The sequence below is a fragment of the Schistocerca serialis genome, chromosome 2, assembly GCF_023864345.2.
Source record: "Schistocerca serialis cubense isolate TAMUIC-IGC-003099 chromosome 2, iqSchSeri2.2, whole genome shotgun sequence".
Lineage (NCBI taxonomy): Eukaryota > Metazoa > Arthropoda > Insecta > Orthoptera > Acrididae > Schistocerca > Schistocerca serialis.
In genome coordinates this window covers 1132449909-1132463269 of record NC_064639.1, presented here as the reverse complement: position 1 = coordinate 1132463269, position 13361 = coordinate 1132449909, and the positions used below count along the sequence as shown (strand labels likewise).

General features: G+C 35.8%; 1 protein-coding gene across 3 annotated transcripts in view; it reads left to right on the top strand.

Annotated features, from left to right (window-relative positions):
* Positions 1-2718: 2718 nt before the first annotated feature.
* LOC126458595 (DNA excision repair protein ERCC-6-like) overlaps positions 2719-13361 on the top strand; it is a 130934-nt gene continuing 120291 nt past the window's right edge. Inside the window, exon 1 of one of the 3 annotated variants that reach the window (XM_050095748.1) lies at positions 2719-3006. Coding sequence is in view for 1 of the 3 variants with exons in the window: in XM_050095745.1 (XP_049951702.1) it covers positions 4107-4447 (341 nt within the window). In the remaining 2 variants the exon portion in view is untranslated. Of the gene's footprint in view, positions 3007-3773; positions 4448-13361 lie in introns of those variants that run through there. The other 2 variants (XR_007585665.1, XM_050095745.1) reach the window with 2 other exon arrangements.

Sequence of the window (13361 nt, the reverse complement as noted above, 5' to 3'; positions counted from 1 at the left end):
AAATCAAGAACTACTTGGGAAACAGTGAAAAGGGAAACAGGTAAGAGCCTCGTGGTTCAGGAAATAGTACTCAAAAAGAGCGAAAACATTAGATTAAAAGGTGAAGCTCTGGCAAATAACTATTTTTAAGTGTATTTGTGTCACTAAGCAAAAACTTTACCAAACATGAGAAATTAACAGCTTCAAAAGTAGACAGTAGTATGACATTAACTCCTACAAATGAAAATGAAATATTAAAAGTGATAGAGTATAAAAACCGAAAAATGTCTGCAGGTCTGTGTATGTGTCACTAATTAAAAAAGCTGCCCAACAAATTATCGAGACCCAGGTACATACAGCCAGTTTCTTTCAGCGAAGGAGTGTTTCCACAGAGGTTGAAAATTTCATAGGTTATACCTCTGTTTAAAAAAGGAGATCCATACAAGACAGAAAATTACAGAACAATTTCCCTTCTCCAGTCATTTTTCAAAATTTTAGAGCCATTAATGAAAATCTGACTCATAAATTACTTATATGCATATAAACATCTGAATTGCAATCAACGTGGTTTCCATTCAGGCCACAGCACAGAATCAGCCATCCGTACCTACACTGAAGAGATTGTCAGGAATCTTGACAGTAAAAAATGTGTAGTGGGAATCAACTTAGATACATTAAATCACCAAATTTTGTTAAACAAGGTGAAGGTAATAGGAGTAAGAGGAGTTGTGTAGAAAGTGTTGGAATCTTATTACATTCAAGACAGAACTTGGGTTGTTGAAATCATCTCAGATCATAATAACCCGAAAATCAAGTGGGCTTCAGATACAGAAAATGTGGAAATAAGCATCCTGCAGGACAGTGTTCTTGGCCCCTTATTATTCTTGCTTTATATAAATGATACAAAGAACCCAAATATTGCTACCAAAATTATGTTGTTTGCAGGCGATGAGAGCATAATTATAAGCAATGATACAAAAATCACTATCCACCACAACTGACATAGTCCTGAATATATACAACAGTGGTTTAATGCAATTGTATTAACACTTAGGTAAAACGAACTGTATACAGTATGGCAAAGCAACTCAAGGAAATGATCTCGAGTTGAAACTGAGCGACAAAGAGATAGAGAATGTGCAATCCACAAAGTTTCTCAGCTTGCAGATTGATCAAAACTTAGTCTGGAAAGAGCCTATCAGTATTTATCCCACAGGCTCAATTCGGCATGTTTCACACTGAGGATAATATCTAGAGTGTGTAGCATAGATTGTGCTAGATTAGTGTATTTTGATTACTTTCAGTCTATTGCTTCTTATGGTACAGTATTCTGGGGTAAACTAAATCACGCGTAATAGATACCTTCAAACTACAGAAAACAGCTAGTCCAATTATAACACAATGCTCCAAGAACTCACTATAGACCCCACTTCAAACAATTACAAATACTCACAATACCATCACTGTATATATTTAAAAGCTTTCGTGTACAAGAGCACACCTGAACAATTTACATACCAATAAGGACTGCCACTATTATAATACTTGCAGTTGTAAAAATTTAAATGAAGAGAGTAAGGATAATGGATACATAAAAGCATGTAAGTTATTTTGGAATACAACTTTACAACGATCTGCCAGTGAACATGAAGGAAATAACTGATGAAGTAAAATTTAAGACTGAGCTTAAAAATTACCTTCTAGACAATAGTTTCTATGGCATAGATGAGTACTTTGAATGTGAGTAAAATTATTGTCTTAACCCTTATGGACATGTTTATGACAAATGTTGTGCTCTCAAAAATGCTCTGAAAATAGCTATTAAGTGATAATCTACTATTATGTTTGTTTTGCATGTGCTCTGCACGTTAATTACACTTGTGACAATTCCTACATCATGTAAATTATTTACAGGATCATAATAAAATAAAATGAAATCAAATGAAACCGGAAGAAACCATAATAACTGAAACAATGGGACGTATCCTCTGCCATGCGTATCTCAGTGGTTTGCAGAGTATTGATGTAGGTGCAGATGTAGATGAAAATGTAGATATTGAAACCATGACAAGAAGAAGACAGGAAGACATGTGTTACGACATCAAGGAATACCGTAACTTCGGGGATCAGTAGAGTGTAAAATATGTAATGGAAAGACAGAGACTGCAAATATCTAAAAATTATTAAGAACATAAAGTGAAAGTACAACTATACCCCATAATTGGGGCGGAGGCGGGGGGGGGGGGGGAGGGGGGGTTGTATGGGGAAAGAACTCGTGGCGGGTCGCATCAAGACTGAAGAAGACTGTCAAAGGTTTGACGGAAGAAAAAGCAGTGCGAAAGCTGCACATGGCTAAGACGGCATTATTTTACGAATTATTCTCGTAAAGCCTAACTTCTGATTAAAAGGGGTGGCTGGTGTAATTTAAATGCTCAACATTTATAATAGGGTACCGAAACATTACATTACATAAATGGGTAATACGTGTTTAACTGAAAATTAAAATCCACAGTAATATAAGGCACACACAAATTTAAATACCATAACGCAATTTGTACTCCCTGCTTCCGTCAGTTTTACAGCAGTACCGGTATTTATCCCGGTCACAACACAACGACTATGTGAACCTATGTTCACTGCACTTCGCTTTCGCAATATGGTACTTCCCCTAGTTCTACAGCCGCATTCACCACAAGCGGAATGCCAATGCTCACGGATAGTGTGCCAAGAGGTGATTAGACGTATAGCGTTTGAAACGTTAGGCAGTTTGTTGTGGAGCCATTACAGAAAAATATACACTAGTTGACAGTTTAACTAATGTGATGTCTGTTTTTTTTGTTCAGAATGAACGAAATATTGATAGCCTGTGGTGAATGGTGTAGGAGTTTCGGAAGCGACATTCATTTCAATATGGGCTTCGCAAATTGTGTCGTGACTCTTAGAAGTCAAACTGATATAGAAAAGTATAAAAACTTTTCAGCGCTCAAAGCTGCAGTTCAGCAGTCTGCTTCGAAAACGCGAAAGAAGGTAAGTACATGTTTCATTTCCCTTGGCAGCAAGGGGATTTCTTTTGTTTCATTCAGCTACGCTTAGGCCGGTATTACACTATCGTTATTGCGCTGTGAGAGCAGATGTTTCCTGTGGTTTTACCACATCCACAGCTCTGTGAGAAACAGCAGATAAACAGAAAATATAATGTCAGTGCCAAGTTTACTATTGTATTACGTTAGCATAATGAAAACTGCAGAACTTCAAGTTCTGATGAGAAAATTGCGATAATAGAGTATCCAATGAAGAAAGATTCGTTTGCTAGTGATGATCGTTCTAGAAAGTAATCTGAATTAAATGAAGTGTGAGCAAAACGAGAAAGCAGAACTTCGGTTGTGGCGCATAAATGTTCATTTCGGAAAAAAATGTCTCCCCTACTTAGAAAAAAAAAAACAGATCTCATAGTTCGAAAATTACAATTACTGCATTTTATGTAGATCCAGTCATATTACCAGAGCTTCAGAATTAATGCGAAGGCCACAAAAGTTTGACAAGTTGGAACAGCAAAATCAAGGATGCTGATATCGGGTAACTGCAATTCTCTATCACCACGATATACAACTCGGTGCAAACTTTAATTGGGATATGGGTGTTGCACTAGCGATGACATTGTATAACAGAAACTCAAGACTATGTCTACTGGTAGGATTTGAATAAAAACTTTCCTATCCACAAATTTAAAAGATTTCGTGACATTGCGAAACTCCGGTGTCAAAGATTATACAGATGCAGCTCAGTGTAGTCAACTATATAGTTAAGAAAAATAAAGTTGTGGCAGGTTAAGAACAGAGAAGAAGTTGTTTGCAATTGTTGTTGCAGTTCATTGTTAATGCAGCGCATTATGTATGATGTGTGGTCAATCACAGTTTATATAATGACTTGTCACTTCGACTTTTAGTTTATGTTAACCATTCTATGACATGCAGCCGAACAGTAGCAGTAAGCAGCAGTTTTTACAGTATTATTCCAAGCTGCTCATGCATTTTCATTATAGTTACACCTCTTAGGTTTCCACAGTTCGTACATTTTTGTGTCATAAAAAATTGTTCATTGAAAACGATCATTGGCATCGCCACACAATGGATCCTTTTGAGAGGATTGAAGCAGAACCAGAAATGAGTTCAGATGAAAACCAAGGAAGAAATCCAATGGAAAATGACAGCCCCCTGGATAGTGCACCGATACCTACAGTAGGGGACGTTAATTTAGACAAATTTATGGTAACTATGGCTGTGATAGAAACTGTGCCGGAGGAACAGCAGGATTCAGAGTTGAAGGATTTAGGTTTGTCAGTTTACGATCAAGAAACGTTTGAAAAAGGAATTCTTCAGCAAGTTGACCGAGCTGTAGAAGATCAGAAGCGGAAACATGCGATGGAAAAAGTGGAAAAAGAACTAAAAAATGTGTCTGATGAGATTCAGTAAGTTCTAGCACAATAATTTTCTATCTTTTCAATTGTACCAATTAACTTGCCACCCACTCCCAGTTTCCATCATTCTCTGTACAGTCCCTCATTCTTATACAAAGGAAGAACATGTTGGCACCTAAATACGTTTAGTTTACAAAATGTTTTGATTGTGTTGGCAGTGCTAGACATTTCTTCTCCTGCAGGTAAATATTAACCAATCGTTTTGCCTTGTAGTTAATCTTACATTATAACAGCTACATGGTTACTCTGTAGTTCACACTTTAGTGTCTGACAGAGGATTCATTAAACCACTTTCAGATTATTTCTGTGCCATTCCACTCTAAAATAGGACATGGGAGAAATGAACATGTAAATTTTTTCATGAGGATACTAATTTCTCTTATTTAATCAAGATCCCCGCCTACATAGGTGGGAGTGACCAAATGTATGGGCTGTTGGAGAAGATTGTCATCTGGTGGAAGTTATTCGCATAGTTTTCCTACACCTTTGACTGTAGGCCTATAGTGAGGAGATTTATATTATTTCTATAACGTCCTCATTGCTTCAAAATATGTTAATTTAGAGCTCCCCTGGGGTGCTGTTGAATACCTTGAGCAGCTTTTCGCCAAAAATTATTTGTACTATTTCAGGAACAGAATAAAGTTTTGAGTACCCTGTTGACAGTTAGCTGAACATAGATTTAAAGGATTCTGCGTGAATCATTCTATCGTAATTAGGATATGGAAAAGTGTATAACATATAATATTAGAGAAATGGTATAGTACTGTTTTATTCGTGTAATATAAAGTGGTTGAAATGATTTAGGAGTGTGTGACGAATAGAAAAAAAAATAAGACAATAACACAAAATAATAGAAATCAGGAATAAGCTTAATAAAGCTATGGTGAAAATTTTTCACAACTGAGACATAATTTCACATGCTTTTAAATATATCCACAGGTTTGGGTAACAGGTATTTTAGCGTTGGTGTTGTGGACAAGAGAAATGTTGCTCATACCCTGCCAGTGACAAGAGTCTTGTTCCACCACACTAACATTCATGAACATCTAGTGGCTATAAAACATATGTTGAGTTGTAGAACATTTCAATAACAATTACGTCACTCTCAGAGCAGATATCAGCCAAGTGTAAAGTCAGTGACATACGTGATCATCGATAAAGAATGTGATAGACCATTGGATATCATACTCAGTTATCCAACGTAGAAACTCATTTGTAATTTATTCATAGAATGTGGGACCACACGTCCAACCACTTTGAGATTGTTTAGTATCAGATGTCCTTGATATGCTGTTAGCCATTATGACAAGGATTTCCTCCTATGCAAGTACAATAATAAAAGTGCAAAGCAGCAGCATTTGCTGTTAAATGTAGTAAAGTTGGATTTTCTTACTAATCATTCCCAACCCAACATACAACTTTATTCCCATTATGTGTGATCAGTTTGATCAGAGTTGGTAACGCGACTTGTATTATTTCGTATTTCCAATTTTCTTTCTTTCTTTGTTTGGGCCATCTAAGAATCACGCACCAATTTCGATGCTTCCTTCTTTGTTGTTTTTTCTTTTTCCTCCATCTTTTCACTATGTATCCTCATTCTCTCCTTGGACCATTTTGACCCTGTCTTCTTCTCCATCTTGCCTTGGAATCCTTCCATTTTTAACACTTTCCTCTTGAAATCTCTCTTTCTGTTGCATCTTTTTTCACTTATGTTGTTTCTTTCCAGATCTTTTCTAAATTTGAATCCAGGCTATTGTTGACTTCTTGTTACAAAGATATTTAAAAATCTTTTTGGTTAACCTGTTTCTGTTCATTCTGTATAACTGTCCAAAAAATAGCAGTTCCCACTTTCATAGTGTTTCATTTACATTTTCAATGGTGCGATAAATTTCTTCATTGCTTCTTAATTTCCATACCTCCGTATGTTTTGGTGGCCCACGTATTTTTCAAATGATTTTTCTTTATAGGGCTTCAAGTTTGTCTAATTAGTAGTTCAGTACTAAACATTCACTTGCATAAAGGCATTCTGGTTTTACTACTGTGTTGTAGTGCTCTATCTTCAAATTTTTAGGCAGACATCTTTTGTTACCATTTATTACCAGATCTTCGTCGTTCACCAGTCATGGCTGGACAGACTGCATCAAAGTTACAATCAAGTGATTTACAATGTAATGAATTACAGATTAACAGCTAAACTTTATACAGTGTTTTAGAAAACTGCTCAAAGATATGAACTGGAAAGATGTTTATAGGTAGTGCTCATGACATGAATGAAAAACATAACACATTCATAAACAATGTCAGTACCATGTTTGAAAACTGTTTTCCTCTAAAAGTTACTCAAATTAAACAGTAGTCTATAATAAAACCATGGATTACACAAGGAATAAAGATTTCCTGTAAGACAAAAAGGAAAATGTATCTGTCGACCAAGAATAGCTCCAATGCTGACGATTTTGCTAACTACAAGGAATACTGTAAAATATTAAAAAAAGTAATTCAGACATCTAAACAAATGCACTACGAGAAGAAGATAGCAATGTCAGGGAACAAAATAAAAACAATATGGGATATAGTGAAAGAGGAGACTGGTAGAACCAGAAAGGAACAGGAGCAAATAGCATTAAGGGTAGATGACACATTAGTAACCGATGGGCATAGTGTGGCAAATCTATTTAACAAGTACTTTATATCTGTTTATGATAGATTGGGATTGTCAGGATCAGTAACTAATGCCCTTGAATATCTGAAACGAGCCTTTACAAATAGCTTCAAGTACATGAATATGTCACTCACTTCACCATAAGAAATAACGTCCATAATAAAATCTTTAAAAACAAAGCAGTGTAGTGGTTACGATGAAATATCAACAAAGTTAATTAAGGCATGTTCTTGTGAGTTTAGTACAATTCTAAGTTACTTGTGTAACCAGTCAATAGCTCTTTGGAGCAGGGTGTTTTCCCCGATAGACTGAAATATGCCATTGTAAAACCATTGCATAAAAAGGGGGATACGTCGGATGTCAACAACTACCGCCCAATCTCTCTTCTGACAGCTCTATCAAAAAATTTTGAGAAAGTAATGTATTCAAGAGTAGCCTCCCATATTTGTAAAAATAAAGTACTAAAAAAATTTCAGTTTGGTTTTCAGAAAGACTAAACAGAAAATGCTATATACGCTTTCACTGATCAAATATTAAATGCTCTGAATAACCGGACATCACCCATTGGTATTTTTTGTGATCTCTCAAAGGCCTTTGATTGTGTAAATCATGGAATTCTTTTAGATAAGATAAATCATTATTACTTGAGTGGGGCAGTGCACAAATGGTTTAATTCATACTTAACTGGAAGAATGCAGAAAGTTGAAATAAGTGGTTCATGTAATGTTAAAACAACAGCTGATTCCTCAAACTGGGGGGGCTATCAAGTACGGGGTCCCACAGGGTTCGGTCTTAGGTCCTTTACTGTTCTTGATATACATTAATGACTTACCATTCCACATTGATGAAGATGCAAAGTTAGTTCTTTTGCTGATGATACAAGTATAGTAATAACATCCAAAAACCAAGAACTAAGTGATGTAATTGTAAATGATGTTTTTCACAAAATTATTAGGGCCTAAGTGGTTCCCAGCATACGGACTCTCTTTAAATTTTGATAAAATACAATATATACAGTTCCGTACAGTAAATGGCACAACTCCAGTAAGGTAGAATTTTCAAAATTTTTAGGTGTGTCCATTGATGAGAGGTTAAACTGGAAGCAACACATTGATGGTCTGCTGAAACGTCTTGAGTTCAGCTATGTATGCTATTAGGGTTATTGCAAATTTTGGTGATAAGAATCTCAGTAAATTAGCTTACTATGCCTACTTTCATTCACTGCTTTCATATGGCATCATATTCTGGGGTAATTCATCATTGAGTAGAAAAGTATTCATTGTTCAAAAACGTGTAATCTGAATAATTGCTGGAGCCTACCCACGGTCATCCTGCAGGCATCTATTTAAGGATCTAGGGATCCTCACAGTAACCTCACAGTATATATATTCACTTATGAAATTTGTTGTTAACAATCCAACCCAGTTCAAAAGTAATAGCAGTGTGCATAGCTATAACACCAGGAGAAAGGATGATCTTCACTATGCAGGGTTAAATCTGACTTTGGCACAGAAAGGGGTAAATTATGCTGCCACAAAAGTCTTTGGTCATCTACCAAACAGCATCAAAAGCCTGACAGATAGCCAACTAACATTTAAAAATGAATTAAAAGAATTTCTAGATGACAACTCCTTCTACTCATTGGCTGAAATTTTAGATATAAATTAAGGGAAAAAAAAAACTTAAACATTAGTGTCATGCAATATTTTGTGTAATGTAATATCTTGTACAGACATCTTTTATTAACCTGACACGTTCAACATCATTACGAAGTGTCGTATTCAAGATCTATGGAACAAGTATTAATCTAATCTAATTATAACTGGGACATTTCCTGACTGGCTAAAATATGTAGATGTTAAGCCTCTATTCAAGAAAGGGGAGAAAGAGATACCGTCACATTACAGACCGATTTCACTTTTGCCAGCAAAAGTGAAATCTATAGCCTATAATCCGTGCAAAGCAGCACCATTCGAAATGAAACATAGGGATAAGCCTACTTCCTCTTCTGATGTCTGCAGTCCTGATGACTTCAATGACTACTTTATTGAAGTTATAGAAAACACTGTTGTTGAAATCCCAGACTCAGTTACAGATCCTGCTATTTACTTACCAAATAAAACTCACAGTAAATTTGAAACACGGAAAATGCAAATGACATGGTGAAAATAGTAAAATCTTACAAAACTTCAGAGAGTCAAGATATCTATGGGATGTCCTGTACTGTCCTAAAGAAAATCATTGGAGAAATAGCACAGCCATTAGCAACAGCTATAAACAACTGCCTATCTGCAGGGGTTTCCCCAGATTTCTTGAAACTTGCAAGGACAGTACCAGTTTACAAAAAAGGAAACCCACATAATGTGTCAAGTTTTAGGCCAATATCAATCATTTCTATACTAGCAAAAGTTATTGAATTCATCATGAAAGATCAGATCCTAACAAACAATCTCTTCAAAGATGCACAACACGGGTCCCAGAAGGGAAAATCTTGTATCACTGCACCATGAGACTTTTAAGAAAAGTAATGCAAGCATTCAAAGGGGAGAGAGTTTATGGCATTCACACTGTGCAACCTAAGCAAAGCTTTCAACTGCATCCCCCACAAGATCTTGCTCAAAAAACTAAAATGCTATGGTGTGGGAGGTACAGCCCTAGCTACACTTCAGTCTTTTGGGAAACAGAAAGCGAATTGTTTCAATCCAAGTAGCAACATCCCAGGAACAGAAGGTAGAACACGGCAGGCCCCAAGGTTTGGTCGTAGCCCCGCTCCTCTTCCTCATTTTTGTAAATGATCTAAGTGAAGTTGGCGAGACACTACAATTTGCGGATGACACCACTCTTACTGCTAAAGGAGAAAATTCTGCCCAAGCAGTCATGAAGTCTGATGCACAGTTCGAGAATGCTAGAAAATTGTTCATTCCCAACAAGATGAAAGTAAATGAAGAAAAAACCCAGTGTATGGTATGCAGCCTTAGAAAAAACACATACTCTAACCATATAGAATCTGTGAAACTGTTAGCCTTCACAATAGACTACAAACTCTCATGGAATGGACACACTGTGCACATATGCAAGAAACTCTCTCATGTGATATACCTCCTATGAAGATTAAAAAAGTGATTACAGACCAGTTTCTGATAACTGTCTACTATGCCTTGTTCCATAGCCACATTTAGTATGGATTACAGCTATGGGGTCATTCGGCAGTCTGGAAGGATGTGCTGTTACTGCAAAAGAAGGCGATAAGGATTATTACATCATGCAGCAGCCTGGAGCACTGCAGACCGTTATTCAGAACATTGGGAATGATGACTGTTTATAGCCACTATGTATTATTATGCCTCATCCACATAAGAGAAAACATAGACACCTACAGCAAGACGCAAAACATCCATAAACATAATACACGCGGCAAAGAAGACATAAATCTACCAACCTGCCGACTGTCCAAAACAAGAGAAAGGTTTCCGGTAATCGCTGTGAGGATGTTCAACAAAGTACCTGTCGAATTGCAGACCCTGCTGCTGGACAACTTCAAGAAACAAATTGCTGAAGGCCTAAAACTGCCCACTATACACGGTCCAAGAATTCTTTGACTGTGAAAAAAGCGAATGGACACAGTGAATATGACATAGTCTATATACATTACCTGAGATTACATTAGTTTTTGTTCCATAGATCCGTGCTGAGGAGATCCTCGGGAATGTGGAACATGTCAATTTTTTTTAATTTCTTTTTATTATTTTTTAAGCTGAAATAACAATACTAATATTATGAATATATACAATACATCATTTGTTTCTATTAAAAAATTCGTCAGTGGAGTAGAAGTTGCCCACTAGTAAGTCTTTAAGGCTTCTTTTAAACTTATCTTTATTTGTAACTAAATTTTTTATGTTTGCTGGTAAATTATTGAAGATGAGTGTTCCTGAGTAGTGGACTCCTGTTTGAACTAAAGTAAGGGCTTTTAAGCCCTTGTGCAGATCAATTTTGTTCCTGGTATTGTAAGTATGAACTGAGCTGTTTGTTGGAAGAAGAGATATATTATTTAGGACAAATTTCATTAAGGAGTAGTTAGTATACCCAGTTCTTTGAAGAGGTTTCTACAGGACATCCGTGGATTTACTCCACAAATAATACGTATTACACGCTTTTGGACTCTGAAAACTTTTGTTTTACTTGAAGAGTTACCCCAAAATATTATACCATATGACATTATGGAATGGAAGTAGGCAAAGTATGCAAGCTTTTTCATTGTTATGTCGCCTATGACTGCTAACACTCAAAATGCAAATACAGATTTGTTAAGGCGTTTTTGCAGTTCTGTGGTGTGCTCCTCCCAACTGAATTTATTATCAAGTTGTAATCCCAGGAATTTATATATAGCGAGTCTTTTCGAAGTTTAAAGTCAGTGAGTTGGCTTTAAACCATTTATTAATATCCATGAAAATATCATTAGCAGATCTTTCTAGAACTACACTCGACATACTATTTATTGCAAAACTTGTGTCAACTGCAAAGAAAATGAACTCTGCTTCTGGCAGTGTAACTGATGAGAGATCATTAATGTACACAAGAAAAAGCAATGGCCCTAAGATGGATCCTTGTTGGACATCACATGTAATTTCTTCCCATTCTGATGATGACTGATGACTTAATTCACTAGTCCCTTCCACTGACACTCTTTGTTTCCTGTTAGCGAGGAATGACTTGAACCATTTTGCAGCACTGCCCGTGACACCACAGAATTCTAATTTATTTAAAAGGATGTTGTGGTTCATACAATCAAATGCCTTTGACAAATCACAGAAAATACCTGCTGCTTGTAATTTGTTATTCAATGAATTAAGTACATTTTCACTGTAGGTGTAAATAGCCTTCTCGATGTCAGAACCCTTCAGAAATCCAAATTGTGTTCTTGATAATTTGTTATTTGTGGTCATATGGTTGAGAAGCTGTCTACTTTTTCTAAAATTTTTGAGAATGCTGGCCAGCTGCGTTAGCTGTTAAGGTCAAGCACTGAATGAAACGCACTATGTAAAATTTCTTGTGGTTCAGCCAGGTAACTTGTGAAAATAGAGTCAACATTGGATAAACTAATCAGCGTGCCCAGTTTAGTATGTTATACTCTTAAGGAGCGTCTCTCATTGTGTGACCTAAAAGACAATGAGTGCTAGGTTACTTTTCAAATTTTCCATCACATTTATTTTACGGGGGTGGGCAGTGCAGATAAAGTAAATAAATTATTTATTCAGTGGAAAAAAGCAATAAGAATATTCTGCAATGTAGATAAGTTGTAATATTTACTCCTTAATGATTTTTATTGGTGATATTAAAAATCGGTTTCTGCTATATTGTGATTTACACAGCCACAATACAAGACACAAAAATAATTTTCATGTAGAGATTGCCTATCTAGGTTTCAGACTAGAATTAACTCTTTAATGGTAGGATATTCATCGGAATCCTGTTGAGCATAAAGTGTAAAATTGTGAGTCCCAAAGAACTCCAAAGAAAATTAAAAAAAAACGTATCTTATTAGCAAACCTTTATGCAAATTACTTGAATATCTACCTTGAGATAATAAAAAGTTCTGGTAGCTACATGGCAAGTAGCACTGCTCATTATAAAGCTATATTCTAAGTAGTTGTATACCGTAAATAGAATTCTATAAGTAGGTAATAACAGATACAAAAACTATATAGTATAACTGAGGGGCAATAGTTGATGAAGTAGCAGCTTTTTTTTTATCTGCACAATTAAATTTAGCTGCCATAAGATTGAATAAAGATAAACAGTACTGGTCTAGTGATAAATTATTGTTAATGTAGTATACAGATTAAGTTACTATGACTTTTTTTTTTTATTAATGTGTATCTTTGACTCATTCCACACCCTAAAAGATTCTCCTTCTTCATGGGATCTTAACAACATAATGAGTGCTTACGTCTTTCAAACAACGCACAACACAATGGAATGTGTCATTTTTGTTCCCATTAAAAAACAAAATGACTTTTAAAATTGGAATTTTACATGTCTGTCTGACAATGCTCCCAGATTAGTCTAGTGCAGTATTCATTTTATCAGTATGTATTAACAGGGACAGTAAAACATGAAGATTAAACAGTGCACATGATTTTGTTCATAGCTGTAATTCGGCAGCTGTAAAATATTTCAGCAAAGATAAAAAGTTACTTGTCAGCTGTACAGGAGAATCTTTATCTGGTTCAGTTTAACGGT